This window comes from Corvus brachyrhynchos, unplaced genomic scaffold, assembly GCF_000691975.1.
Source record: "Corvus brachyrhynchos isolate BGI_N302 unplaced genomic scaffold, ASM69197v1 scaffold18, whole genome shotgun sequence".
NCBI lineage: Eukaryota > Metazoa > Chordata > Aves > Passeriformes > Corvidae > Corvus > Corvus brachyrhynchos.
The window spans coordinates 5,511,062-5,537,165 of NW_008246064.1; the positions used below are offsets into that span (position 1 = coordinate 5,511,062).

General features: G+C 41.2%; 1 protein-coding gene across 1 annotated transcript in view; it reads right to left on the reverse strand.

The window, feature by feature from the left end:
• KMT2C (lysine methyltransferase 2C) overlaps positions 1 to 26,104 on the reverse strand; it is a 193,942-nt gene that overhangs the window by 116,559 nt on the left and 51,279 nt on the right. Inside the window, exons 4-5 of the mRNA XM_017746748.1 lie at positions 14,637 to 14,775; positions 1,039 to 1,245 (exon numbers count right to left, since the gene is read on the reverse strand). Of these exons, the coding sequence (XP_017602237.1) occupies positions 1,039 to 1,245; positions 14,637 to 14,775 (346 nt within the window). The remainder of the gene's footprint in view (positions 1 to 1,038; positions 1,246 to 14,636; positions 14,776 to 26,104) is intronic.

Below are 26,104 nucleotides of genomic sequence, written 5' to 3' on the forward strand. Positions count from 1 at the left end.
AGCCCCTCATTGCCCTCAACCCCGCACCACCCACAGCCCCTCACTGCCCTCAACTGTGCACCACCCACAGCTCCTCACCGCCCTCAAGACCGCACCACCCACAGCTCCTCATCGCCCTCAACCCTGCACCACTCACAGCTCCTCACCGCCCTCAAGCCTGGATGGCCCAACTTGTAGCCATGGCCTGTAGCCCTGCATCAACACTGGCTCCCTTCAGGTTTCTCTAGGGCTGCAGCCCCTCTGTCACGCAACGAGCACTCAGTGATCACAAGTTCACCATCAGCCATGAATGTACCCAAGTCAACACAAACCCCCAGCAACACGACCCCCGCACCCGTAAAGACGCGGCTCTGATCAGTCATATCCCAGTGCCCTCACCAGACACGTCATGTACTGAGCAAACTCCACTGCGGGGTCAGGCACTCCACTGCGGGGCCCCTGCCATCTCTCACAATTATTGAGGCCCAGAGACCATGACCAAACCCTGCCGTCTGGGAGAGCTGCCAGCAAACCCCACTCCTGCAGGGCAGGAACCACCGCTGTGTGCCCTCAACAGCGCTGGTACCAGGGCAAGAGCCAGCACTGGAGGGCAAGGGAAGAAGCTCCAACCTGGTGGGCAGGGGCTGCCCATTAGTCCAGTCTACATGACACATGAAGTGTCGAAAGTCCATCCTCTTCCACCCTTCATGCGTACTTTTACTTCAGCATCACAGGTAGAGCTGTGCTTTACAGTAGCTATGTCTCTTTTCTGTGTTCTTCCAGAGTGAAAATTCTCACTTGGGGAAGAAACAAACTCATTTTTAAAAAGCAGTAGAGACAGCTACTGCTATACTGCTCACGTGTTGGTTGTTCTGGGGTTCTGTTTTTGGTTAGGTTTTTGTATGTGTAGCTTTCTCCTTACAAAAATGTATTAATATTAATAACCCATGTTTTCACAAATACAAGTTATTTGCCTACTGTAGTACAGAACCAGTAAAGATCCTTCCCAAACTCTGTGCAAAATAAAAATACTACCTATTTATTATAGAACAGACTTACTTCTTCTGGCCTCTCTGTTTGCGTGGCACTGAGTTTTGCCTTGGAGTTCTCTCACAGGCTCCATCGGTGCTGTCGCTGGCTTCACTCTTATTTAAAGGCTGGTTTTTCCATGGGATAACATACCCAGGAGTGGGACCGAATTGTTTTAAGTCTCCTTGTCCTAATGAGCTCCGTTCTCCACAGTAACAAAAGGCGCAGAGTTGTTCGCTGTAAAAGAGAAGATCATTACTTCTTTATTGGGGGGAAAACCAGCACAGGATAGCCCATCAAAAAGCAAATTTCATGCTAATTTAACTCTTTGTAACAAGACAATAAAAGCTCCCTCGTGCTGTCAGGTATCAGAATTCAATGCTCAGAAACACTATTTCCAGCTAATTCACAGTTACATTAAAAGAACTTTTTTCTGTTCCCAAAACTGCCTGATTAATGAAGCAAACAGAAAGATCTCCATGTTTCCATCCCAAAATTTCCAAAATTCTGTGTGTCTAGACCCACGCTTGCTAAAAGGCATCAGAATGTTACAGAACACACAGAACATTACGACACCTTTCTGGGAGCACATACAGCTTATGTGTAACACAATGTGTAAATACTATACACAAAAGGTTTAATAACATGGAGAAGAACAGAATAATGAGAAAACCACAGCAATGGCTAAAATCACACATGCCAGAGTGCATGACATACACAAATCCAAACATTCTCATTTACTTCAATATTTAAAAACAAAATTATGTCTAAAAGTTTTACTGGAGGAATTTTATATTTACAGAACTGTGACCGCTGCAATACCCTGTACCATTTGCAATTATGTTTTAACATGCACAACATAGTGACAGGATTGAAATGACAGCTCTGACAGCACTCCTTGTGTCACATCATATGGAAGCTACTGAAAAATATTTCTATAATAAACATACCCACAAACTTAAAATGTGTACTTCTGAAACTAATGCAGTTTGCATTAAAGGAAGGCCATTTAACACTTTTTTTCTTTTTTTTTTTTAAGCTTAAATGAGCAATTCTGTTTTCTTCGTATTTATGCCCCAAAGACCCCAAAAAGATGCCTCAGGGAATCAGGGACTTGGAGAGAGGCTTGGTTATGTCTGAATTCCATTTAAATAGATTTCAGTGCATCTCCAAGGTGGCACATTTGGATTTGGGACACTCTGTGCTGCGTGAGTGAGAAGGGAAGCGAAGTGGGAGGAAGAGAAAACCTTAAGGCTAAACTGCTGTATAATATTTACTAAATTCTAAGGGAAAAAATAAACTCTGCCTGTGCTTTTCAGCCTGGAGAGACAAGAACAGCAACAGAAAAAAGTGGAAGTGGAAAAGGAAAGTTCCAGATCAGAAGAGAAAACCCTGAGAATCCAGCAAAGCCCCTGAGAGTTGGTTTATCATACTCTGGGATGGCTACTTTTGCTCTCACCACAGAGCAACACCAGGAAGAAAGAAAAAGAAGAAAGAAACCTGAACTGCTGTACTGTTACAGTACTGGTAATAGCAGACTGTCAGGTGCTAAGGAACAGTGCAGCATATCATGAGCCCAAAATGAAGCCCAGAATGAAACCAAATGCTTTTTACCTATCGTTGATCGGTAGGATTGCACTTTCATTAAGGCAGATGGGACCACTGGGAACATGCAGGTTGGTGAGCAGATAAAGTAAGTCCCATTCACAGTGCTGAAATTATACCTTCCTATAGCACTGTTAGGAAACACTTGTCCTCATCTCGTGGCCTCGGCTGCACGACCCTCACTGATCTGCCCAACACACAACCAGCATGAGACAGCACAACTCCCAGTGCTGATGGCAAATGTCTGACACATTCCAGAAATCTTTAGAAAAAGATACCCAAAGACAAAAAAAATCCAAAGAAAATATGGATGAAGGTTGCGTGAGAGTGGTGAAAAATGACTAGTTACACTGAACAGTACATATGTCTATTTTATGGCTAGCTTTCAGTGTGATAGAGCAACAAATACACTAATATCTGTCTGTCAGTGAAACCTGATGTGGCCTCACAGGCACAGTTCCTAAGCAGAGAAAGCAAAGCTATTTATGCTGGTTGAGACTACAGAGACTTGTGAGGAGACTTAAGAGATTTAAACAGGCAACACCATGGTATATAAATTACACTAGTTACAAACACAAGATTATCCACAGTGGAATAAATAATTATTCATACATTCTGTTAGGACAGACTATCACTGCTCATTAAAAGACTTGAGGATAATTACAAACAAATAAACAATGCTCCTTCAAGTGGAGTCATAGCAAATATGCAATAATGTTAAGGTCTATAAAAGAGAAATATGAAAGCGTAATTAAGAAAAAAATAAACTAACTTTTCAAGTGGTATTATTTGAAAAGGCATACAGGAGTAAAGCTGTTATTTCTGGAGCTTGTAAGGCAGCTCCAGCATCATAACTTCCAGCAGTAGCTTTCTGCAGGCAGAGTGGAGTGAAACAACAGGAGCAGTGAGTTTCACAGCTACTCTGCAGTGTGGTGAGGACAGCTGTGAAGCTGTCAAGAATCATATGGTTTGTGCTACTGCTCCTGCTCCAGCAGAGCTGGGGAACGCAGCTGAACCAAGTGCTCGTCACAGGGAGGGGGCTGGGGGAACCTTCGCTGAAGGCTGTGAGCACATGGATGCAGAAGTTAAAGACAGGAGCAGCAGGATGTGCCCAGAGCACTGCCAGGACACTGTGGGGCTGAGATAAAGGGGAGAGATTATTAAAGGGGGAAAATAATGTTTCACACTTTCCAGGGAGGGTAAGCAGAGGGGCCCCAACTGTATCCCACAGCCAGATACCCACAAACGTTCAGTGGCAGTGAACTCCCAGCATCCGCTGGGACGCTGGAGACACCCTCTGCAGGAAAGCCACGTTCCTCTGCCTCCTGACATGCCACAGCTGCTGGCTTATCATGCAGTACGAAGTGGCCAGTTCCATCACGTTAGCCTTTTAGCTTTAAGTGCTTAGTAAATATTTTAAGTTATGTCTGTATGGGCAGAAGGTAGAGATTTTTTCCTATCATCTGAGGACTGCAGAAAGTACTTACAAATCTACTTTCCATATGTCAATATGCAATTAGAGGATCTAAATCTGTGATGCAAGAAGAGCTCTCATACTGAAGATAACGAAATAGAGATACTGGCAAATCTTAAGATCAAACCCTAGATCTGTTATCATAATTAACATATTTTAAGAACAGTATAATTCAAAATGGGATTAGAAGCAAGAGACGATGTGTCACAAATCTTTTTATAAGCTGCTAAGAAAAAAGAGAAAGAAGCAGCTTATCAATACTCCATTTAAGATATATCTTAGGTGCTCCAATCCAAAATGGAAGTTCATCCTTATCTGTAACTTCAACTTAAATTATGTATTTTCCCATGACAAATGCTACTTTCCTATACAGCTTTAAAGATCCAGCAGTGGTTTATTACCAGGAGGTACTCCTATGCCTCATCTCATTCCAAAGGATTTCACATATTTGAACGCACAGAAATTTTAATACATAACACTGAGGAAAAACTGTGTTCAGAATGAACCAGACATACTGGGTTTTGGGGATGCAGTAAGAGACAGAAAGGCTAGTAATGTCTGAAGTTAATGTCTGTTCCCATTGAACCATGAGAGGAGATCCAGACTTGGATCTTGTTTGAAGGATGCCCTTTCTAACAAGAAATGTGTTGATCTCATCACTCTTTCGCTCTCTTCCACAGGTTCTTTTTTCATCGAGTTCTCAGGACACTGTCTCTTCCTCAAGCAGAATTTACTCAATCCCCTGACAAGAATCTAAAGTGCTGTAATCCTCCCCTGTCCACATCCTGACAAAGGAAAACAAAATGCCCTGCAGCCTCTTAATCCTGAAGGAAGGGAGAACAGTCACTATTTCCTCTACTTGACTGATGACAGTCATCAGGACTCATCCTAAAACACAGTTTTCCCACTGAAACAACTTCATTTCAACACATGCAGTATTGGGCAACTAATTGCACAATATTAAATCACAACCAGAGGAGGAGAAACATCTGGTTTGCTTGCAAATATTCAGAGAATTAAGGTAAAACTGAGAGTCCCTCAAACTTTTTTTTTTAAACACAATTAAACCTTAGCATCAGGATTACCAGCACTTTAAACATATCACATCCGCCTGCAGTTGTACTTCCAAGAGTAAGCAGAAGCCCCTCCTGGATCCTTCTTAGCTGGGATATGGCACTGCGGTATCTTGTGTCAGCCAAGGCTCCTTGATAACAAGCAGATGTGCAGACTGGGTCATGCAAACATGTTTTGTTTATGCTGTGTCCCGTATCTCACAGATGTGCACTTGTGCCCACGTGAGTACTGTGCAGCTCCTGGAAATCTTCAGATGTGTCCATGGGAGGTTGTGTGACCCTCAACAGTATCTCATTCTCACTCTCCTGCCTACTTTTCATACATGCACCACAGGCTGCAATGATAGAGGGCACTGCCATGCCCCCACAACTCCACATGCACAGCTGGGGGGAATAAATCTATCTTCCTCATTCTCATAGGAATAACTTCCTTCCGTGTTGCCAGGGTCCCCACACAGCTGAGTGCCAAGTAAGACAGTGGCCTATGCTGAGCCTGTCTGCCAGTGAGATGCTTGAAGTTACCCAACCCTTTCCGTACTTGGTGGTGAGGGCAGCAGACCAAAGGAAATCCTGCAGCTGCCTCTTGTGCAGAGAGGTGTTACAGGTGCCCTTCTTTCAGGGGAGCCTGCACAGGGGAATCCAAGCATCACACGGAGATAAAGGGGACGATGACAATAGCAGGAGAATTTCAAACTCTTGGATTCAGCTCAAGGGATGCTCACCTCGTAACTTTTCTGAAATCCCCTCCCAGCCTACTGTGTGACTGGTATTACCAAAGGAGTTTTGCTGGGCATTCACCTTTTCCAATTAATCACACTAAAACCAGGTTTAAACAGGAAAAAACAATGGACTATATTTGAGAAAATGCAAGGCATGGCAGTTCCAGTAAGATCCACTAGCTATAGTCACTGCCTCAACACTCAATACTAAGTTGCAGATCATCACTACTGCCATTTGCTATGAACACAATTGCACTGAAGTTAGAAAGAAACCCAACTTGGAAAGCATAAAGATCTAGTTCATTCATGTTTTGGGTTGAAAAAGAAAGTGAAAAGGGTATAGTGAGTTTTGCTACGAGTGCATTTGTTTTAAAAGGAATTACACAATAATTTTCCTCAACGTCTGGAAATGCCTTCAGGATGTCTTTTTCACACACTAGTTGCTACAGAAATTTAAAACATTTTTAACATCTATTTTTCACAATTAAAATTAAGCTCAACACAATGAAATGGAGTATTTGGGAGCAAAACAGAACTTCAGTGCATTGTCTGTACTGATTACCGAAGCAGACTGATGAGAACTGGCCTTGAGAATTCTTCTCCCACCTAACCCTGTTAGTAGTTTTAACATATGCTAAAAGGCTAAATTAAACGGTACAGGGGACCTACTATTTATTTAGCTCTGCCAAGTTGTCCTAATGCACAAAATACTTTGCCTTTGCTCTCATTTTATGTTGTGTTATTTAAAGAGTAAAGTGGTCCCCTTAGTGAAGATCCACCATTGTATCATTTATGTAAATTCAAATCAAGACCTGCAAGCTGCATTTTAAGTGAAAAAAACCCCCATTTCTGACTTGATACACCACCTGGGGTCTGCATCAGTGTGAGTTCTAATACATGTGAGATATTCACAGAGGTAAAGTTACTCTAAAACTCAGATTCAGATAAAGCTTTTCAGCATCATCTAAATATTCTGTAAATATCTGGACCTCAATAATGAAGAGGCTTGAAAGGAAACTACTGAAGAAACCGTATTCGGTGAGGCATAACAGCTTCGCATTGCTACAGGATTAACAACCCAATAAATCACCCTTCTGAATAAAGGATATTAAGGACAGACAAGGTTGGAAAGGGCAAATGGAGATACCACAAAGAGAAAGAAGAAAAAATCTCAGCTAAAAGCTGTATTTAAGCATTTGACACACCATCTCCTTCTAATAGGTAACTGAATCACAGAACAACATGAAATTATGGTTTGACACTATTACACTATTATAGAGATTTGGGTTTGAAAGGACTATTCAACTTATGCAGCACAATTCCGTTACAAAAAGGAGGCAGGACAGAGTTCATATGAACTTCAGGTGAAGAATTTTAGAAGTTTATACAAAGCAATTAAACTGCATTAGACAATAACTCCTTTCCAATTTCTTCAAACAGCACAGTTGGCCTTCTACAGCCATACAATCAACTTAATGATACTCTTCTCGTTTGAAAGAAAGAAAACATTACCCTTCAAACACAACCAAAGCAACACATCTTACTGACATTTTGAAATTTAGAAAACATGCTCTTATTCACCATTAATTGTGTCAGCTTCAATTTAAACAAATATTTAAGACTCCGTTAGGGTACAACATACGCTAAATCCAAGAGGAGGTACCAGAATGCCAATGCTGAATAAAGTGAATTTAGAGGTCTACTCCAAGGCCCTTTAGATCATTCTTTAATGTCCATCTGAACTGACTCGTACTCTCAAATAACAATCCCATATTGAATGCAACTGTGAGTGTGCCTGAAAGGTGGGAATTCTGACAGGAATCTTAACCTCTGAGCCATAAAAGTCAAAGAATAAAAAGTCCTGTGGCTTCAACCTTCAGTATGCATCTGTCCCCAGAAAAGATTGTCTGTGTAAGCCAAATTCACTCTCTTGGTAATTAAAACATAATACACAGAATGGTTTGGGTTGCAGGGACCTCAAAGATCATCCAGTTCCAATCCTCCTGGCTAGGGCAGGGAGACCTTCCACTAGACCAGCCCAACCCAGCCTGGCCTCGAACTTCCAGGGATCCAGCAGCCACAGTCACACCCAACACACAGAGGTATCACCATCTCTTGAAGGCAATTTAATAAAAACACCAAGTAGGGTCTTCCTATCTGAAAATTAGTGATATTTACCATTTGCCAAGCTGGCTTTAAACAGCAGTTTTTAAGAAAGCTCCATGTAAGCAGGATAAGCAGAAGCATAGGGATATTAAATAGGAGGCAGACGTGGTACTATCCATGCCCCCGCGTGTGTTCAGTTCAGGGCCTCCCTGTGTCAGCTGTGATTGCTGTACACTCGTTCTCAGTTTCTTTTTCATGAACTTGCCCAGTCTGCTCTTGACCACACCTAAAGCTTCAGCAAACCACATCCTTTGGCAAGGATTTCAGTGTCACTCTAGACAACTCTCTGCTGTACAAAGAATCACCTCCTTTTATTTCACACCTAACTCTTAAAAGTTTCACTTGATGACCCTCAGTTTCTTGCATTAAAAGAAACTAAACAGTCAGGATACAGCCACCTTCCCCATGCCACCTATGATTCTGAAGTTTCTTATCTTCCTTCTCCAACATCTTTTACAGACTGAAGGGTCCTCAATTGTTTAACTGGAATCTACTTCAGATCTTTGATCAACCCTTCTGTTCTGTGAAACATTTTAAGTTTTACTATATTAATATTTGAAGTTACAGATATACTTTCTGTAACCCTATATAAATTAGTCCAAACTTGTTTCTCTAAATGCTTCTAACCTCACCAAACAGATCCCATGTGCTCAAGCAGAGTTTCAGCACATTGAAGCTACAAGCATAAAAATTCTCTTTTCACTAAGCACACTCCAGTCTCTCTCAGTCCCTACATGAAAGCGAACTCCATATGCACCATCCATTCCTTATGAATGAACATCCGTCTGGCAAAGGCCAGAGACACTCACAGGGATCATCTCTGCATCTACAGCTCTGGGGTGCTGTGAGTCCAGATTTTAACATTTAAATTGCTTGTACTTCCAATCAGCTGTGGTATGGAAGCAAGAAAGGAATGCAGGACACAACAGAGAGTTTGCTGTGTGAGGGAAATGGAAGGTTCTGGAGAAACGGGACAATTGACTGTGGGAAATAACACAGATCACACAGACAACTGAAGGAAGCAAGAAGAAAACAGTCGCAGCTGACACAGAAAATGAAAAGAAAATGGATTAAAGGATGAGAAGAAATACCATGTCATGAACACCTGTCTAGAAGCCACTGGAAATGGAAGGAAGGAAACTCAACATCAGACAAAGAGACAAAGAAGAGTAAACCTCAGCTAAGTGAACCCTAAAAACAATGATTAAAACTGATGAGCAGTTTAGCAATTAGCAAAGAGAATGAGAATATGAGGATTCAACAACATGAAAAAACCCAAGAGGCTGGCAAAGAAAGCTGGAGGCAAAAGAACAAATGGAAGAGGTGGTATTTGGAAGAAATGAGAGAAAACGCTGCATTCACTCAACACTGGAGCAGAAGATCCCTGACTCTTACCATTGCCTGTGATTATCCTGTACCTGTGCCACCTCTGACAAAGCAGGCATCCCATGCTATTCTGAGTACTGCCATCAGTCCTTCAGCATGGCCTAACAGACTGCCAGCCACGGGACACTTCTGTCTGTCTGACTGCCATCTTCCAGAGGACAGAAAATCTGTCCAGGCATAAGACTGACCTGCCAGTGCTCAACTTGCTGCCCACCAGCGCAGCACTTGGAAGCAGTAGGACAGACCCAGGTAGAGACAAGCAGCCTCAGGATGGGGATGAGACAGAAAAACTGCCTAAGAACATCTGTGAGAGGCTAAAAGTGGGACTCCAGAAACCTGAAGCACCTGTGAGTACCTGCTCACGCTCGGCAGGAGACATTTCAAAGTTTGGTTTCTGTGGTTGGACCTTCCTGCAGAACTGATTAAATCATGGAGCAAAGGTCTGTGCAACTTAAAGGCCCAGTCATAAATGTTATTGATTATGGCATCAAATCCCATGAGGCACAAGTTCTACGTGAGAGCATTAAACACATTATGGCCACAATGGCAATTGTTCAGCCTAAGCAAAAGGCAGGATTCTGGCTGCTTGTGAAACCCTTCTTTGGCCCCATTTGTGTGACACGCCTTCTGTGCTCCAAGAAAGACACAGACCATCTGGAGAAAACTCAAACCAGCAAGAAGGACTGGAGCTCAAGAAACATTATCTACGAAGAAAGTAGGAACAAATTTGGGATTTCTGTTACGAGGTAAAGCATGCTGGGGAAATAAACTGAGAGGCTTTTGCACAAAGCTGTCCTCCATTATCCTTGGCAGATGGCACGAGTAGTAATGGAATAAACCCAGAACGAGGAGAGTGTGGGTTAGATGTGAGGAAAGTGGTTCCAACAGTAAAAACAAAGAAGAGACTGGAAGGGACTGTTTAGGGAAGATATGGAGTTTTTATTATTGGAAGATTTAAGAGCAGTTTATGTAAGCTTGTGTCAGGAATGACAGCTGTAGATAACTGCCTTGGAAAAGGAGATGAACTAGATGATTTCCAAAGGTCCCTTCCTGCCCTATAAATCCAAGGCAAAGTTGCTTTAACAATGATCCATCACAGAATCCTTCTTGAGACCGTTTCCCTAATAATGCATGAACAAACAGGATGAAAAACCAGTAAATATTTACCTTTTTTCTCATTTTTCAGTGTGTGGTCTTAGTCTTTAGTTGTGCCCTGCTAGCCAAATCAGCAATTTCACTCTGGGTTAGATTGGTCATTAATACAATGCTGAAATAGTACTTCACTTTGGAACACAAAGGAATGTCCTCTTTCCAGATGTAAACCACTGACTTCAGAGGAAAATCCTGTAAGTGCTTATATGGATCTAGAGCTGGAAATGTAAAGGCAAAACTCTGCAACGACTTCAAATGCCCTGTGTTGTGCCTAAAGCCCATTCTCTGCAGAAAAAAAAATCTTGGAGAAAAAAATTCACATAAAACTCCAAACTGTATCAGAGTACATGTTCATGAAAAGAAATAATCAGTTTCAAAATTAACCTTAATACTGGTATCTTCTCAAAATATGTGCTTTACAACTTCAACAAATTTTAAAACACATTTTAATATTAAATCTTTTATCTAACTTCCTCCTGCCTAGAGATCTAGCTTTACCTTCCATCAGTGTTATTCTGTTCAGATTGTCTACTCTTTGCCACTCCACAATTTCTTTTTCCACTGAGTGTTGCTCTGAGTGTTACAAGTCTTGCAATGTGCTTTAGGATTATTTAAAAAAAAAAAAGGAACAGACATAAAGAAGTTCACTGCTACTTTTTCACTACTTTCTTTGTTCACGCAATCTACAGATGTTCACCAACCACTTCTTTTTGATGGAATAAATCACCCAAGCCCTCCATCTCCACACTCCAGATTTCATCTTAGCAGCAGCAGCAGCAATAAAATAAGGGGGAATGGCGCAATTGGTCTGGAATGAAAATTACGTGCTTTGTCCAATTACAAGTGAAGCAAGAAAGCAGGAAGGTGTTTTGCCAGTTTTGTTTTTCTTTTAGTTTTAGCAAAAATCTCACAAGAGCAGATATTTAAGCGGGCCAAAGTACCAAAATCAAAAAGAGCTGTGTGAAAACCTCAGCTTCTACTTATTTACGGATGTTCCGTCTTCATGATTATGGCAAAAGGACTGAAAACGTGCAATTAATGCAATTCACAGTCTCTGAGAGCAGACAGAAAGTAAAATGAATCAAAAGGTGTTTTGTTCTTCTATGAAATTGTGTTTCTAGGCCATTCTCGTTAGCTGTTAAGGCCTGGGGTTGCCAATGTGGGAAACAGAGGAGGAAGGTGGAAGTGGGCTCTGCTCTGAGTCGCAGCCGGCTCCTGGCTCCCTGCCTTCCCCAAGGGCTGCACTTCCCCTGCTCCCTGCAGGCAGCACAAACCAAGGGAGCAGATTCCTTTCGAAGAAGCTGGATTCCACTCAGCCATAAGTCCCGGCCTGACAGAAGCTTCTCACAAGGCTCATAAAAAGAAAAAAGGGAACAACCAAAGGAAAAGGCTCCAAAACCCATGATGCTCATGATACATAGGAGCTGGCAGTGTTACTCCTGCCACTGCAAGGCTTGGGAGTTTATCTTTGCTTGATGTTATTGCCCCTCCCCACATGTGGTCAATAATTCACTCATTCCTTTCAAGCACACGCCTCACTCCTTTCAGCCTCCCTACCCCAGTATGGCTCCAATTCTTTTTATTTTAATGGGGTTTTAACACATTGCTTTCTGAGCACTAATCCTGAATCTGTTCTTTAATTCCCTGCCCCAGTCTCACCTGATGTCAGTAGTTCTCTTGGTCTCCCATATCCCACCTCAGGTTCAAAAATTTACCAGCTCTCTCGCCTTTCTCTTTAATGTTTTTATTTAGCCACAGTCTCGGGAAGAATCCAGAGAAAAATACCACACAAGCCAACCTCTGGCTAATCTCTCAGTTACTGAAATCCCCATCCTAATTTTGACATATTCTACTATGTTAAAATCACTGTTTTTCAGTAGAAAATTATTTTATTTTTTTCATGGAAAAGACTTTATTTTATGCCCTGTGTCCTGTGCTTCTCTAATTCCTTTATCTTCACTTCCAAAGACAGAAATACAGAATTGTCTTATACTCAACTCTGAAAAAAGCAATGCAAAAGTAGCTCCACCTACACCTACTTCTCATGGAGGCTTGGGTTCTTTTCTGTCTTCTAAGTAACTTCTGCTCTGTCTGTTGTAATATTTTCTCACAATTCTCCTATGGCTCACATACCTAAAGCTACTTTTAATATAGAAACACTTCAATTTTATTAGAAAGCGGAAGTTACTTGTATTATAAAACAGAAACAGAAAAGCTTACCAAGAAAGAGATGAAGCTGATGAGTATCAATTATCTGGAAATCAGCTTCAAAACTACTTCCCAGAGTCACAGTTTTAAGGCACTGTGGAGTCACACTTTATCCTAAATCTTGATACATTTCCTCCAATCATTACACAATCATCAGCAGTGTCTGTTATTTCACATGCTGCATTTTCTCCTAAGAAAACGAAGTCAAGCCCCCAGAATTCAGTCCTCCAGCCCCTGCATGACACAATGTCAGTGGCAGCACTCCACAATGACACAAAGGATTGATCAAAAGTCATAGATCAGAAGAGGCTTTTTTCAAGACTCACTTCCATAGAAACCCTGACATCTGGATTTCCCCCCTCACACTGTTATAAGGACATCAATGACATTTGCAACCAACTCCCATTCTGCATCTAAGTTTGAAATCAAAATTACCTGGGGTCAGAGAAAGCTCTGATTCCCAATTAATGGTTTCCCATCTTCTTGATGCATTTCTTTCCAAAATGTCAGAGTCTGATCACTATTATTTTAATTAAAAATTAATAGTACTCAGCTTTTTAATGCTTTGATCAGCCAAAGCAATGAGCACATAATAGCCATTCCATCCTGACTGATCAAAGTCAACACTTTCAGTTGGAAGGAAGAGTAAGTTGAGGGCAAATAAGGGCTGGCTTAGAACCAGGCAAAGTTCTTCCAGGAGACTGCTGTCCAGCTTTTAAGAAACAAGTTTATGGCTATGTAAAGTGCTGTAATCAAATATTCACGGTAACAGCAAAAAAGTAACCTTGAGAAGAACAGAGAGCAGATGAAACAGCACTAAAATTTTTGCAAATGATCCAAAACAGGGTCAAATAATGAAGCAAAGCAGCTGCTCAGTTCAAGTTGCTCTACATATCTAGTGCAATTTAATCTCAGCCTTGGAAAATTCCATCAAGAACAGAAATTTTTGCGTATTTCACTCAGGTATACGCACAGGAACTAATTAACTGAAATTTTCTGTAAGAAGGAAAGCAGCTCTTGGAATCTAAGAAGTTTGTGAGCATATAAAACACGAAATTAAACATGCATCAAGTAGATTAAGTAATTTTTTGTGCATGGAAAATATGCTCTGTGTTGGATCAGGAGGAAGAAAAATGATGACGACAATTCTCTCCAATTCTGTCAAAATATAATTACACCTGTAACTGTCTGGTAGCTGGTAACAGCACTTTCTGCAGCAGGAGAGACCTGCTACTGGGTTAGAAGCTGTTATCAGAGCTTCACCAGAGAAGCTCTGTTAGAATTCTGTGACACCATTTTAACAGTGATCACAGACAACGTGTTCTGGTTTCCCTCATGTAACATAATTAATACTTTCACTGCTTTTAGGCTAATTTGTATTAATAAAAAGTTAAAAAATACAAACGTTATTTTCTCTGTTATAAATTCCAAAACAAGGAAGAACACAGTAGATATGACAAGAGATTTGTTTACTTTGTTCCTGAAAATACACTCATACAAGCTGAAACATCAAAAATAACATTATATAAATTTGCTAATACACCATTTCCTACACAGCAGGAAAGCTTCAGTAATCACATTTTATCTCCTATCACTTACGCCTCTTTTAATTTACCCAGCTAACATGCTGTAACTCAAGGCTTCCCAGAGCAGTCTGAGGGCAGCACTCATGGAACATGCTCTTCACCTTGATCTCCCCGTACACCAATTAAGGCACCAGTCCCAGGCACTTCAAAGCAGCGGCATCGAGTCCCAGCCCAGCGCCTCGAGCACTCTGCACCCCAGAGCCGAGCCCCAGCCCTGCCCCTGACTCAGCAGCCACCTCCTTCTCGCTCTCTCGCTCACCTGGTTTTGGCTTCCACACCCACGGAGGCGGTGGAGCTCGTGGACTCCTCGGACACGGAGTGCTGAAGGACTGGTGTTAGCTGCTTGGTGCTCTCCACTTCCGTCTGGGCATCCTCTTCTGCAGACTGCTCTTTGACTTCTGGGTAACAAAATATGAAAAAAAAAATTTAGCATTTTATCTGCATTTTTGAGCTTTCCCTTGTGCTGCAAACATCCATTTTATTTACAGACAGGCTAATCCATGTAAATACCTTCTGCCACACAACAAAATTAAGAGTACAAAGTTACTATCTCTAGCTAAAAAATGAGACTGGATGCTTACATTATTTCCATAGCACAAAGTGCCACCATGAACTAAAGCTGTTCAATAGCAATGAGGAATGGGGTGAGGGGAGAGCTGTTCACTGACTAACTTTTCATACAAGGTTGGAGTTTCAGACATTCCCGTTCTCCCCACATCTCCTCTCATGCACCCACTGTGTCAGCCCTGAACAAACACCACAGTGAGCATGCTAATATGGGGTATATTAAACCTCTTTTCCTCCCCTGTTACCTTTAACTTTGTTCAATTCCCTGCACAAATTCACTCCTGGTTACACTAGCTATGTTGGCACAGGGTTGAGGAGGTGAAGGAATGAAGGACATGGTTTATGCCAGCTTAAACTTCATTCTGAACTTAAGGAACGTAAATTTTTTAGCATTACCCTAGTTGTTAGACAGAAAAATATATACATCTACAGCTGACATCTACAGCTGACAATGCTGTATTTGACTAGAAAGTTTGGTTTTGCCCTGAAACATGAAACACAAAGTTGACACTGTCTGTGCAGCTTTAAATCCTCTTCAGGATCACTTCCCCCTTTGCTCGGGGTGAGTCAGGGATTTATCAGAAGGACATGGCAATGTGCTGTTCCAAGTGCACCAGAATGCACAGGAACAAGGGTCAAGGCTGCACAGCAACAGAATTTGGAGTTTCTGCACTCCTGCATACTTTGATTTTGAAACCTAAGCAACATAAAAATCATAGGACTCTGACAGATGTGCTCTGGCATATCCGCCTTAAGATACATGTCCCTCATCCTGCCTGTGTCCATGGATATCTGTCTCACCACAGTGCCAGAGGAAGGTCCACTTTAAAACTTCCAGTGAACATGGGTTTGAACTCAGAGGCCAGTACAGACACCTCTTGCAAAGAAGTCCAGTTAGAGTAAAGCAGCAGATTATTTAGAAAACTTCAGCAGAAGATACATTCACATTTAAAAAAAAATTAATGTACAACATGTCAAAATATAATTAAATATTGCAAAGGATAAATGAGAAGTGGAGAAATGACTGGGTAGAAGAATCTGCGACATGGGTGGGCATGGAGGAAAAACCTGCTACAAGCTTCAATCTTATAAATAAAACCAAGAAAAGAGAGGAAAATTCCCAGAACGCAAAACTGCGCAGCTTGGTCTGAAATACTGAAATCATATGCCTGCTACAGCACATGGAAAATGGGAAATCTGTCTTGTTTCATGCACAGAAATTGAAGTAAGATTATTTTTTAACCGAAAGTGAACTGATTTAGGAAGACAATGTATAACATTTAAAATGCTCAGTGAACACCTCTAAACCACATTGAAGAGAAATACAAAATTAAGGTTAAAAAAAAAAAAATCCTGTTTGTGACTGGGTCTTCCAAGTAGTTACCTGAGCTGGTGTAAATTGAAACTGCTTCTCCTATTTCAGTTAAACTACTCAGTAACATCTGAAATGTTTTTTGGACATCTGAAACACTGAAAAGTGACTACCTGTCCAAAACCCAAATGGCTCGTGTTAAACCCCTTTCACCAACCTATTCTGAAAAAACATGCTGGATGATGATTTGTTACTAAATAAATATCGTCTTGGGAACACATCCCTTGTAATAGTAAATGGCTCTGTACAGAAAACAAAACAAAATAAACCCAAACCCCACACCCTCAGTTTTTGGCACATCTGAACAAACATCCCTGGATGTTTCCTGGATGAGGATTCCCAAAGCAGGCAGCGTCCAGCAGAGCCATTCATAATGGTCTGCAGCGCGTTTCCAAGTATGTTGGATCCAAAGGACAATCTTGTGCCAGTAACCCCCAAATTTCTAAATGCAACCTTAATGAAGAGAGCAAAACATAAACACCTAGAAGACAGGCAGACGCCAAAGCACTCAAAACAAAACCCACAACACAGCCCGAGACAACCACGCCTGAAGTGCTCCAGGAAGACCACCGGAAACCCTGGCCTTGCTCTGATCCATCTTGGCGACTTTCTTTAACCTAGTTAAACTGTGCAAAAGGAACTCGGCTTTATTGTGCGCCTGCTGAAACTTTCAATCAAATAAAAGCCATTTACTCTCTGCCAGCTTTCATTCATTACCATTACTGGGCACCCAGCACACTGGGAAGGCGAAGCTCAGGGGCACACACTCACTCCCAGGAACTCTGGACTGCCTAAGAAGACACAGACTGTTTCACTATACATGACAACTATATGAGCTTACATCCTTATGGTGCTTTTCCCCTGCTGTTTGCTTCTCTAGAGAAGGAGGGACCCAAATTATACTAAATGAGACAAACAACATCTCAGTTGCTGTCTCTGCAGTAAAGCAAACTGTGCCTCAATATGCCGTTGGAAGACTAAAAACACGGTGCTCATTAAACAGCATGAAAGCAGTGCGTGTTAGTTGTGAAAAAAACTTAGTGAAAGTTTTCCTGCAGAAGATTAAGGAAGAACAGGAGCACTGCATTTCACGAGTCAAACTCCTAGAGATGGATCCTAGCATTGGCCTGGCAAAGGGACATCTCAGATACACCTCAGACATGCTCTTGGAAGCACCTGGCTTCCAAGTATGTTTAATGTTTATGGCCTCCCAGTATGTTTAATGAACGTCATCAGATTTGGTTATGGAATTCTACTTTGAAGCTACTGGGAATGAAGGACCCATGGATGATGAATAAATGTGAAGCTCATTTGCAGATTCATACATAAGGTTTTATTTTGCACCTTCTTTTCATGACTGTTTCTGGTTCAATGAAGGTCTTGCCTATGTACAGTGATTAGCAGGGAGACAGATTCAAAAAACCTAATTGTACAACTCTCCAATGTCTCTTGGCTATTTTTTAATATCACTATCCTTTATTAAAACTTCAGGAAAATACTAGGGAACATAGCACTTAAAAAAGTATTATTTCAAGGCAATTATATCATAGTTCTCACCTGGCTAGTGAGGACACAAAAGCCTTCTTTCTTATTAAAAGAAATTCCCCAAAGGTACAAGGACTAAAGTTCCTGTCCATATGGGCCATCAAAAGGGTTGAGACTTCCACACGCTTTACAACTTGGGTAACTCACAGAATCATATCTGGTTGAGGCTGGAAGGCAGTGCAGAGTCACTTTGTACAAATCCCTGTTCAAGCAGGGCCACCCAAGCCAGCTGCCCAGATGGTTTTTGAGCATCTCCAAGGATGAAGATATGAAATACTAGGGAAAAAGATTAAATTGCTTAACATTGACAGGGAACAGATAGGCAGGGAAGTCACTGGGACCGGTAAGATTTACAGCACGTGTATGAAATTCATCTTTTAATTAACACTTCCACCACATTTGCTTCAGTAATACGTATACAGTGATGAAAAGACAATCCTTAGATTTTATACTATTTAAGTTGTAATTTGGATTTTTTCAAATGAGGAAAAAATCACTTTACAGAGGTTCAAAATTTTCTTCCCTTATTACTTTTATTCCCCTTCATAGAGCAGAATGCAGAGAACACTCAAAGAACACAACAGCGCAAAGCACCCTCAGTTGATTATGTGGACTACCCACCTTCCTAACAGTAGCTGGTCTCCTTACTTACATGTCTTATGTAGAGATTTACAACATTCTGAGTAATAATTGTGTTAATAATTTTCTGGTTTCCTGCTCTATCATCAGACCCCTTGGAAACCTCTCCCCATGTGAGACACATGTGGGACATGCAGACTCATGGGGGAAGCCCTGTTTTTTGTAAGCCTCCCCTGTGGCAGGGGTTCCCTTGCAGACCATCACAGCCATCCCTGCTGGTGGAAAGGAGAAGGCTGGGGATGGCTGGGATTTTATTACACGATCACAACTTTCTTTGGGGATGTGATGAAGCAACATCGACTTAAGATCTGAAATGTTCGTTACAAATAATCCTTTTCTGTTTTCTAGCAATCACAAGGCCCTGTTCTGCAAGCTACTTGGGTAAACGTAAAGCAAAATAAGGAGATGTCTCTGTGGGCTCTGCTGTGGCAATCAGGCAAAGAAAAGACACCAGCAAATCCAAAAGGTTTTCTTTTAAATACTCAGAAACTACCTGCCAAGCCAAAACCTAATAATACTGTAAGAGTTCTACCAGAAAAAAAATCTTTAAAATCTTGTAAGATTCATTATAAAGTGACACTGAAAAAAAAAAAAAAACCCCAACCCTAACAGCTGTCATAAACATAAAATTAATATTCTACTGCTGTTTAGATGCAGCAGGTTGACTGTTTAACCACTTTACCGTCAGACCTACTGATCTGGCAGACAATGAAGCACATGTCATGAGCTTCCAAAACTTTCACTAGAAACAGAAAGTACTGCAGGCTGGAAAATACGAAGATCACCCAACACAGCAGGAACATCCCAGGGGTCTCAACTGTTGCTTACCAAGATGTTCTGCAAGAGGGAGTAACAAGTTTTAAAGGCAGACACAACACTTATTTTTGCACAAGGAAGGGGTAGTGCTGTGTCAGGAAACAGCCAATGGGACCAGGTGCTTTATACAGCCTCAAAGGGGTCTGCAGAACTACAAACACCAAAATGCTCCAGCAGTTTAGACAGATAAAAACCAGGTCAGTATAGCAACAATATGAAAAGAAACCTTAACAAGGGAATGCAAACTATGAATTTAAAATGTCTACCTGTCCTGCTTTTGGCTAGCATAGTAATTTTCTTTTTAGTACTGGGTTCAGTGCTGCGTTTTGGATTTAGGGTGAGATTACAGTTGGTAACACATGGATGTTTTAGTTTTTGCTAAGCAGTGATTACTCTAAAGCAAGAACTCTTCAGTTTCCCATGTTCTGCCAGCGAACAGGTGTACAAGGAGCTGGGAGGCAGCACGGCCAGGACAGCTGACCCCAACTGGCCAGAGGGGTACTCCACACCATAGAACACCATGTCCAGTAAGTATATCACAGGATGGTTTGGACTGAAAGGGACCTTAAAGATCACCCGCTTCCAAACCCCCTGCCATGGGCAGGAACACCCTCCCCTAGACCAGGTTGCTCAGAGCCTCATCCAACCCCAGCCTTGAACACTTCTGAGGATGGGACAGCCACAGATTGTCTGGGCAAGCTGTGCCAGGGGCTCACCACTGTTCTGATCTCAGCCCAGGGGTTCTACCTTTTTCCAGTTCTCCTCCCTATCCCACCAGGGCAGGAGCTGAGGGAGCACCTGGCATGGTACCTGGCCAACAGCTGGGATAAATCATGACACTGTCCAGTATTATAATTACAAAGTTCACTCACTGTCCCAACTCAGGAACAAAACAAGTTCCACTACTCAGAGTTCATAATTCTGTTACTGCTCTAGGTACAATTCGATAGAAACATCACTTCTCCTGCCAGTGTCTGAGGAAGTCATGTGCAGAGATCTCCTAGGTGCAGAAATCTTTTACAATAATCCAAAAGAGGGTAGTTTAAGATTAACTATTAGAAAAAAATATTTCCCTGTGAGGGTGGCGAGACCCTGGCACAGGTTGCCCAGAGAAGCTGTGGATGCCCCAGCCCTGGCAGTGCTCAATGCTGGGTTGGATGGGGCTCTGAGAAATGTGGTCTAGGGGAAGGTGTCCCTATCCATGGCAGGGGGTTGGAACTGGATGATCTTTAATGTCCCTTCCAACCCCAACCATCCTGTAAGTCTCTGATTTACTTACTGCAACAGGTGTTAGATGGAGATGAGAAGAAAACCTGCAGTTATTCTTGGTTTGTACATTCCACTCTATATTTTGATACTTTTCATTCAAATGAGCTCTTAACTGCTTTCAACAGTTAAAAATTTCATACAGAAAATAACTGTGCAAATTTTGTATTAGTTATAAAATAAAAACAAGCTTCTCAATGTCGGACCATTTAAACTAATTTTGGTCACCCTAAAAACATTACACCATATTATGGATAACCATGGAACCTCCATGACTGAGGGACTTCCTAAGCTAGGAGTGGTATTCAACAGCACTCATCTGATTATTTTTCCACTAATTTGTTTAGGTCTTTTTGAAACTCAGGTCAAGTTGTTCATGCCCAAAGCATCCAGTAACAATGAATTCTGTAATTGCAGTAGATGCTGAGTGCAAATGCACCTGCTCTTGTACTCTCTGAACATGACCTGATGTCCCCTAATTTTTGTGTTGCACAACAAAATGAATCACCGTGCCCTGTTTGTTTTCTCCACACCACTCATCATTTTTTAGACCCTATTACATTCTTTCTCAGTGAAATCACTTCAGATTGAATGAAGGCTTTTACCTTAACTGATCCCCACACAGAAGCTATTACTTCTTGTCATACTCGCTGGCCTTTCCTGTACTTCCCCAATTACAGCTCATCCTTTAGGAGAAGGGAAAGCCGAACTGCACGTGGCATTTAACATGCCAAGGATTTATAAAGCAACAGTAAAAAGAAAAAAAACCCTCCCTGACGCTTTCTTCCACTTATCCCTTTGCCAGTAATTCCTAGAATTTGTTTCTCTCTTTGACTTATGAAAGCTTCTGCAATTCTCAGAAGAACTGAAGCACCACTTGCTCAGGTAGCAAAAGCTATCTGACAGTGATTATTTGTTTACATAAAAGCAGGATGGTAATTCTGCCCTGCATGTTCTTTTACATGAACTACTACTGAATTAAGAGTCATTTAATTTTCTGTGGTCACTCTTCAATGCCCTGCAAATGGGTACCTCTCTTATTATCCTAAATCAGTTCATTTTACTCACTACTTTCTTTCCCTTTGAACCTGACCTAGAAAAGGGCTACCAGGGTAGGTGTTTGTGGGACTTCAACACCAGCCTGGTTTATACTGCGATTTTAATTCATCAGCAGAATTTCTCTTCTATTTCTTTTACCAAACTGAAGAGCCAGTCTCAACATAGCATTACTGTAGCAAAAATTAAGACAGGTCCACAGAATTAGCAAGTGGTTCCTGCTCATGGCAGAAGGGATATAACAAGATTATTTTTAAGGTCCCTTCCAACCCAAACCATTCTGTGGTTCTGTGAACTAAAACATACACAGAGCAGCCCTTTTTCCAGTGAGGAGAAGAGCATTTAGCACACAAAACATATGCTACTATTTCAATGTATTTGACTGGTAATGCCCATGAAGATTCTTCCATCACATCACTAATGACACAGCAGCAGAGTTAAGCGTCAAGGTAATAGAAAAGAGGAATATTCTCGGTCTTTGAAAACTTCCAAAACCTGTTGGATTACGTTTAACAAAGCACAGTTGATACCGAAACTGCAAAAGCAGTACTGAATAAGCAAGGGAGAAAAAAAAAAAAAAAAAAGAGGAAGAAGTTGCATTTCAGAAATAACCTCCAGAATGAAAATCTCAGTGAAGTTAAAATTCATTTGGAAGTAACAGATGCCACCAGCTCTCAAAACACCCGAGACAGAGATATCGGTCAGAAGGCAAAAAAAAAAAATCAGATTTTTCTAAATGGCCCATTTTAAGTGTGCATGATGATAAATGGCATTAACTGAGTAAGCCTGTAATGGTTTAAATGCAAATATCAAATAACTTCCTCTTGTGTTTGCTTTCCTCATTACAAACAAATTACCAGAATATAAAGCAAAAATATTAAGATGCTTATAATAATTACAACAACATACTTCAGTTCTGCTAATTTTTCCAGTGGCTGAGCAGGTAGGAGTCAGCGCTGTAAGAAAGAAGAAATCACTCCTCTTCTAATGACTACACAGAATATTAATTGCCTTAAAAATATTTAAGTGCATTTCTAAGCACATATTTGCCACAAATATATATCTCCAAGTTTAATCTAAAAGCAAGCCCTCAGCAGTGTTAATTCTTCCTTTCATTAATTTTAGAAAGGATGGGTGGTAAGTGGCCAAAGTATCTGCCTGGATTTTAAAACTACTTTGGTATTAACACATTGCCAAGATCTTTTGCCATCCGTTCACCCAAACCAGGACTTGCTCTCAGGTGTGTTTTACTTTGCCTCAATGAGAGACTCTACTCTGTAGGATTCACAAAATTGCAAAGGATGTCTGTATTTCCTTTAATAAGCAGGATATTGCAGAAATTTTCTTTCTCTAGAAAAATGCTTTTTAGGCTGCTTCAAAGCTGATGAGATTCTGAATTAGTCCAAAATTCCCTGGCAACTTCTTCATGAATTACTTTCCTCCACTGAGAAGTATTTGTTTCTGGCTCTTCAGTGCTTTGCTCAGACACAAACGAGGCTGGTCAGAGGAAGTTTTATCTTCAGGAAGTTAATGTGAAGTCCAACAAGAAATCAACTGGCCAGGCAACGTCACTGGGTCTGATAAAAATATTACTAACAGCAATAATGCAGATAAGGAGCTATTGGTTGATAAAATCATCCAGGCTCTTTTATCTATAATCAATTCCGAAGCCTCTCAACACCCTGGGGGGTTGAGGGTCTGGTAGAAAGTACTGCTCTAAGAGCTGGTTGACATGGTATGGATAGTAAACAGAATACCTGATGGATTTACTATTAATTTCCCAAGAGACTCAGCAGTTCAAATAAACTTACTTTATTGCATTTCTCCCAGATCAGGATTTTAATATCAACATTTTTATGGGACACAAACAGGAAGAATTACAGACTCTAGGATGAGTTGGGGTATTTCACAAGTGTTCTCAAAAAAAAAAAAAAAAGGAATAATCAGATAATTAACACACAGAATTCAGTTTCAACTTAAATGCAGAGCCAAGAAAATATCAAGTACAGAAACTTGCTGAAGCTAACAGAAGATGGGGAAAAGAAACAGAAGCCAAGTCTTCATTAGTAGCAAAAGGGCTACCAAACCTACAGAAAGCCTATCAGGAGCTATGTGGTGTATTATTTCATTCTTTGGATTAGCAGTTTTATATTTGCATATACCCCTGTGCACAAAGCCACATGCTTTCCAGAATTTTCTGGATTTGTATTTTTTGGCCATTAGAAACTCGCTCATCAGAAGAAAACTACCCTTATGGAGATGAGAAGCGCAAGAGGATCCAGAGGGGAACACATTATTGTGCAGCAAACAGTATTTTACTGAAAACCAGAAAGGTGGAAAGTGTTGACACAGCTGGAAGGTCTTGACAGGGCCAGAGGCAACAGGCACCAAAAACACAGGAAGCCCCCTCTGACCATCACAAAACTGTTTTTTACTGTGAGGGTGCCTGAGCACTGGCACAGGTCGTCCAGGCAGGCTGTGGAGCCTCAATCCTTGGAGATAAAAGCTGTCTGAACATGGTCCTGGACAGCCAGCTCTAGGTGACTCTGCTTGAGCAGGGGTGTGGAGCAGATGATCCCCAGAGGCCCCAGCCATCATTAACTACGATGCTGTGGTGCCAAAATGATAGAAAGAACGAGTAACCACAACATCAGCTGGAGAGAGAAATACCAGTGCAATATCACTGGGGGAACCACAGTGAAGAAAAATGAAGGAACAGACAGCTGGAAAGACCAATACAAAGCTGAAAAGCAGGAACAGACATTAAGTGAGGAGGCAAAGGATGACCAAGAGAGACAGGGATGGTGGGTAAATGAAAGGAGTCTGTCCTGAGGTTTACAAGAACCTGAAAATCCATTGATTCAGTAGAAGCAGTTGTCAACATCCTTTTTTCATGAAAAAGTTTACTTAGCGCCAAACAGATCGTTTTTTCCAAATTCCAGAATTTCCTTTCTCCAACTCCAAATCCCTCCCTCCTCCTCTCTTTCTGTCCTTAAGAATTCATCTATACCAAAGTGAACTTAGTACTTGGCAGGAAAGGGACAGGGCTCAGGAATCGCTGCAGTTGGCAGGGAGAAGCAGCCATACTGAACTGATCAGAGCAGCACACGGCTCACCCTGCTCTGCTTCCAACTCTGCCTTGTTTCACATGTGAGATTACAGAATTTTGGGAAGGGCAGTAACTTGTTTCCCGAACTGCAATTAAAATGACTGTGCCTCAGCATTGCAAAAGAGCCCCTTTGGGAAGAATTTTTGCCTTTTTTTTTTTAAACAAACATTTGTGTCAACATTACAAATGGAAATAATGTTTGGTACTTGCACACCCCTTGCTTTTCCTCCCCATAAAAGATTTGACAGCTACCCTACACATCTACACTAAGCACAGCTATTTATTTTAGGTGGGATTACTGAACACAACATTAATAACATGGACTTCTCTCATTTTATGAAACTTAATTAATTCACAAAAGGGCACCAGTAATGCAAGACTCCATAAATAAAACAAAACCGAAACAACCTCAAAAACCCAAACTCACACTAAATTCACTAGTTAGTGTGACCAAGCACTTGTGACACTCACTCAAACTCAGTCGAAGAATTCTTGATTATTCTCAACATATGAATCGAACACTGCAAAAGAAGCTAGGAACACAGACTCAAAATATGTCACAAATCACATGTCAAGATCTTTAGATATTTCAAGTTTTGTAATATTACTATATTGTGTTTTGGTTTGCCAACTACTGCAGAAAATTGTTGGCAAGACACTATTTGCAAGAAAACAAAACAAAAATCTTTTTAGTCGAAGTAGAAATTAATAAACTAGTACACAAATACCCTTCAATTTAATTAACACAGTTTTAAACAGAGCAACAAACTGGGATTATTCCTCCTTCTACATTTCTGTACTAACACAGGTAAATGCTTAGAGTAAGTTTGAGACAGCAGGCCTTTTCAGATAATATGATTAAACCTCTAAGCAAGTCACATGGTGCCCAACTTTTAAAATGACGTAATTGTGATTCTGTCTCTATCAAACTGCTCAACATGATCATGCTCTTTCAAGTCTATTTTGGTTCCCCTGCAAAAAGGGGATTTCAGACCTATGTATTTTCACTAGGCATCTTTTCAGCAATGAGTAGTCTGCAAATCTGTCCTGGGCTCAGCACTGAAGTGATGGTGCCTCACTTCCAGCAGCAGATCCAGTGGTGTCTTGGTCCATTGGGATTTCCAGCACAGTGCTCCTACTGCCCACACCTTTAGAAATGGGTATCAGCCCCGTGTGACACTCAGGATTATTTTGATAAAAGATAATGGAGAGACTTATCTACATGCACTCTCAGAGCCTTAAAAATAATTATCTGTGTCCCTTTCTCTTCTGGAGCAGAAACTGCTCTCAGATCTCTGTTGAGGAACTTTGTTAATAATGACAAAAGCAAAAAAAATACAGCTACCACTGAATTCCC